Raw genomic sequence first — 3,653 nt, 5'->3', positions numbered from 1 at the left:
TGCGGACATCTCACTAAGAACGGAAACACACTCGAGCTTTTCATTGGCAGCATGTACTGTTGTTTTAAGACAGACGTGAAGTATGTTAAGTTTGTGCTTTAATCCCATCTGGATTGAACGGTTGAGGCAACGCATTCACTTTTATCTTAACGATGTTCTCATCAAGCTAGTGAACACTGGATTTAGTGTACAGTAGAGCAAATAGCTTCTTTTATAGCTTTGACAGATGGCTCATGTAGTCAATTATCAGCTCAAGCTGAGGGTAAAAAAATATGTTCGAGATTACTGGACCAAAGGCGAGTCGGCCTCCTTTTACTGGAATCTTCCAGAAAACACTAGAACAAACCAAAATGATTTAAAGCAGCTGGATGCATTTCTAATTAATTATTCACTTTTATGGAAACCAGAGTTTTTGTTTGCATTTGGACTTTATTTGCAATAGAAAAACACAGAGTACAGTTAGAGTGCTGATACAAAAATTAGGAACTCTGTCGTAGATATATACGTATATATAAAAACAAAACAAACTCAGCTTAGTCTTAAAGTGTTTTTTTGCACACGTTCTTTTCTCACATACAGAATACATTTATTCACATTTCAAAGCTGCCAAAGAGAGGCTCATTCCTAGCAGGCGCTACACATCACAGAGAAGGGAACACTATCATAGATTGTTCATATAAAAGACTTTTTGTTATACTGGATATAACTTTAAGAATACAGTTTGTTTCTGTATCAGAGAACTGTGTACATGATTTACATTCACCATCAGCAACAGGAAATGCCTAATCTACTGAAACACAATCCATCTCGTTAAAGATGATATATGATGCCTGACAGAGGCCGCTGTTCTCTCTCTCCTTCTGTTTTTGTTCCTTTTGGTGGCCTACAAAGACACAGGGTTTATGATGATTAATGTGCATTGTCACTGAGAGTGTATGTCATTGTGAGAGTATGTTTTGTATCTTTTTACCTATTACTGATTTTTGTCCACCCTCCTCATCTCTGTCTTGACCCATTCGTCATTTGGGTTGGCGCACACAGGTTTTGGCCTTCTCTTCATCGTAAACCTAAACATACACATGGATGTCATTATTTAGAGATGTCAAGTCGTGGACACATATGTGGATCAGTCGCTTCCTCAGTAAACAGGACTTTTGCTAATTTATTATGGTGGAATTTAACGATGTGCGAACAGCAAATGGTCAGCAAGCGTCAAAAGTTAAGGACTTAAAAATTGATACTCACAAAATTGCTTTGATGTTGCAATCACCATCTGATTCCTGCTTGGTGTAACTGACGATGTTTGCCTTCTTTCTAATGTCTCTGACGTAGCCGAGGCAGCAGTTCCCGTACGAGCCTGTAAAGAAAGTTAGAGATTTATAAACCATCGCACTTGAAAATGTCGCTCTTGGGGAAGTTGAGCAATCACTGTGTGTGTGTGTGTAGCTTTCGTTGCCCAAAGCCTATGAAAAAAAACGCAACTTTCTCTTTTTACTCCCAATTTAGTCCTGTGTTATTTTTTGGACTATTTACTAGAACAAAAAAGGAAAATATAACGTCTAAGAATCCATACATCCACGATAAAGAATTTATATAACTGGGCCTTTTGAGGATTTTAACAGATCTGGACCTCGGCCAGCAGTGTCCGGGAGAATTTCCATGTTGCCCAATAAAAGTAGCACAGATCTATTTCAGGAACAGAAACAGAGTTTTTGGCATCAGCGAGTGCATGCCATCTAACTGTCTTTCACGGTCTTATCACCTTATCTTTACCATCGCTGAATGTATTTTCCGCTGGATGAAGCAGCCTTGTGTAAACGCCAAGCCAAAATGCTTATACTGTAATTTATATATATTTAATTTTTATTACATTTCAGTAAAGCTACTTTTTTTATGTAAACTGAACTGTCATGTTTGGCAGAGGCTGCAACTGATTTCACAGCATGCACTAAGAAAAAAAAGAAAGAAAAAGCCAGCTTTTGTTAAGACGAGGAGTCCTTCCAGGATTTGTTAAATGCAGTGGCACATTGGGGTCCAAGAACCCATCAAGGGGAAAAAACGGGCATTCAGTGATTTCAGAAAAAACACAGCATTGAAAATTGGTTGAGAAAAGACTCCAAATACCCTAAAACCTGACAGCGGTGGTCTTACATGAAGAACAGAGCTGCGCTAAAGTCTAAAAATACTGGAAATTCAATGACTGCTTTTATATTTTGGCTAAAAAAGTATTAGGATCCTTTTAGATTCTTACAGTACACAACTACTAAAAAGATCTACACATATAAGTGGATCAAAAGTATTGATTATTTAATGTCTGTATTCCTCTAATGTTACAGCTGCATCCAAAAATGACAGTTTCTTAGACATAAACATCCATTATTTTATGAATTTGTTTTATCTTTAACTTTACTTATTCTGTTGCTGCTTAAATCTGAGGCAAGGTCGCCACATGAAGTCAAGATGACAGATTGCGCTTAAAGCGTTGTGATAAAGGGCTCGGAGCGGAATCATTTATCTCGTTCACTAAAACGTTTTAAAGGAATATGGCATGGGGAAATGATTAAAACAAGACAGCACATAGAAATGCTCACTTCAACCCAACTATGGGTGCATATTTTTAATGATCCACTTATCACAGATAGTGCTTATCAGCTACTGTAAAAATCTGCATGGTTGCATTTCGGTGCATTCTGTAAACATTCCAAATTTAAACGAAAATGTTGCAGTTTGTGACGTGAAACCAGACCATTTTTGTTGCACTTACCTTGTGCGAGACTCAGGTACATGCAGGCGAAGAGCAAAATTAAGACAAGAGCGTGAAACTTCATGGCTGCTGTTGTTCCTGCTGGTGTTCTTCCTGCTGTTGCTGCTGTTCTTGATGTGTTGTTCACTGCACAAACACAAGGAGACAAAGAGCAAAGTCAAACTGAAAGTTGGAGCTAGACTCTATCACTCCCACTGCTTTGTAAATGTTGGGCAAACATTCAGTTGTTTTCCAAAGCATATCCCTCCCCTCAAGCTCTTGTGAAAGAATACAGTCGTGTCTTTGACCCCTGTCAGGCTTCCAGCTGCTGACAGCTGTTCCTCTTCAAGCACTCTGAGTGATGTTTTGCAAAAAAGCGGGAGTGTTTCTACTGAGTTACAGCTAGAACCCCTACTCTTCTGTTATCTCTCAGACTGGCTTAACCTCAATACATGTGGAACACATAAAAACATTTCTATAAAATCCGGATTGTGAAAGATCAGCACAAGCTGCTTGTTTTATCAGCCTTCAGAGAAACGTACCTGATCACATCCAGTCTTTCAAACGGTGTCCTAGAAGGAAAAATGTTGGTCCATAGCAGCCTGCACTCTTATATTGCACATCATGCCCTGCCCTCCCCCAAATTATCTTGTGCCACACCCACTCAGAATTGTCAGCGCTCCAACTTCATCCCTGAATGCCACTTGTTTTGGAGTGGGCAAAGGGAATCTCACGCTCGTCAACACACATGTCAGTACCACCCAGATATTCTGCAATGACAGTTGGTGTTAAGCAACTGACTCACACCCCATGTACAACAATGCCTTTCATGATAATGCATCTCGCGAATCGCCAAACTTCCTCGCAGACATGGTGTGCCTGACAAAAATTAAGATAAAATTGGAGTTAA

General features: G+C 39.3%; 1 protein-coding gene across 2 annotated transcripts; it reads right to left on the bottom strand.

Annotated features, from left to right (window-relative positions):
* Positions 1 to 409: 409 nt before the first annotated feature.
* ccl25b (chemokine (C-C motif) ligand 25b) lies at positions 410 to 3,395 on the bottom strand. Of its 2 annotated transcripts, XM_084922272.1 has the most exons (5): positions 3,286 to 3,395; positions 2,765 to 2,890; positions 1,246 to 1,357; positions 971 to 1,067; positions 410 to 883 (listed from the first exon to the last, which is right to left on the bottom strand). In XM_084922272.1, the coding sequence occupies exons 2-4, from the start codon at positions 2,826 to 2,828 to the stop codon at positions 974 to 976; spliced, it is 270 nt and encodes an 89-aa protein (XP_084778398.1). In that variant the 5' UTR covers positions 2,829 to 2,890; positions 3,286 to 3,395; the 3' UTR covers positions 410 to 883; positions 971 to 973. The 2 variants fall into 2 exon arrangements, with proteins under 2 accessions (XP_084778398.1, XP_084778399.1); XM_084922273.1 differs by lacking the exon at positions 3,286 to 3,395 and having other exon boundaries at positions 2,765 to 3,161.
* Between the last annotated feature and the right edge of the window lie 258 nt (positions 3,396 to 3,653).

The sequence above is a fragment of the Perissodus microlepis genome, chromosome 23, assembly GCF_051167445.1.
Source record: "Perissodus microlepis isolate ML-2025 ecotype Zambia chromosome 23, ASM5116744v1, whole genome shotgun sequence".
Taxonomy (NCBI): Eukaryota; Metazoa; Chordata; class Actinopteri; order Cichliformes; family Cichlidae; genus Perissodus; species Perissodus microlepis.
The sequence above is the reverse complement of the archived record's forward strand: the minus strand, read 5'-3'. Positions and strand labels throughout refer to the sequence as shown.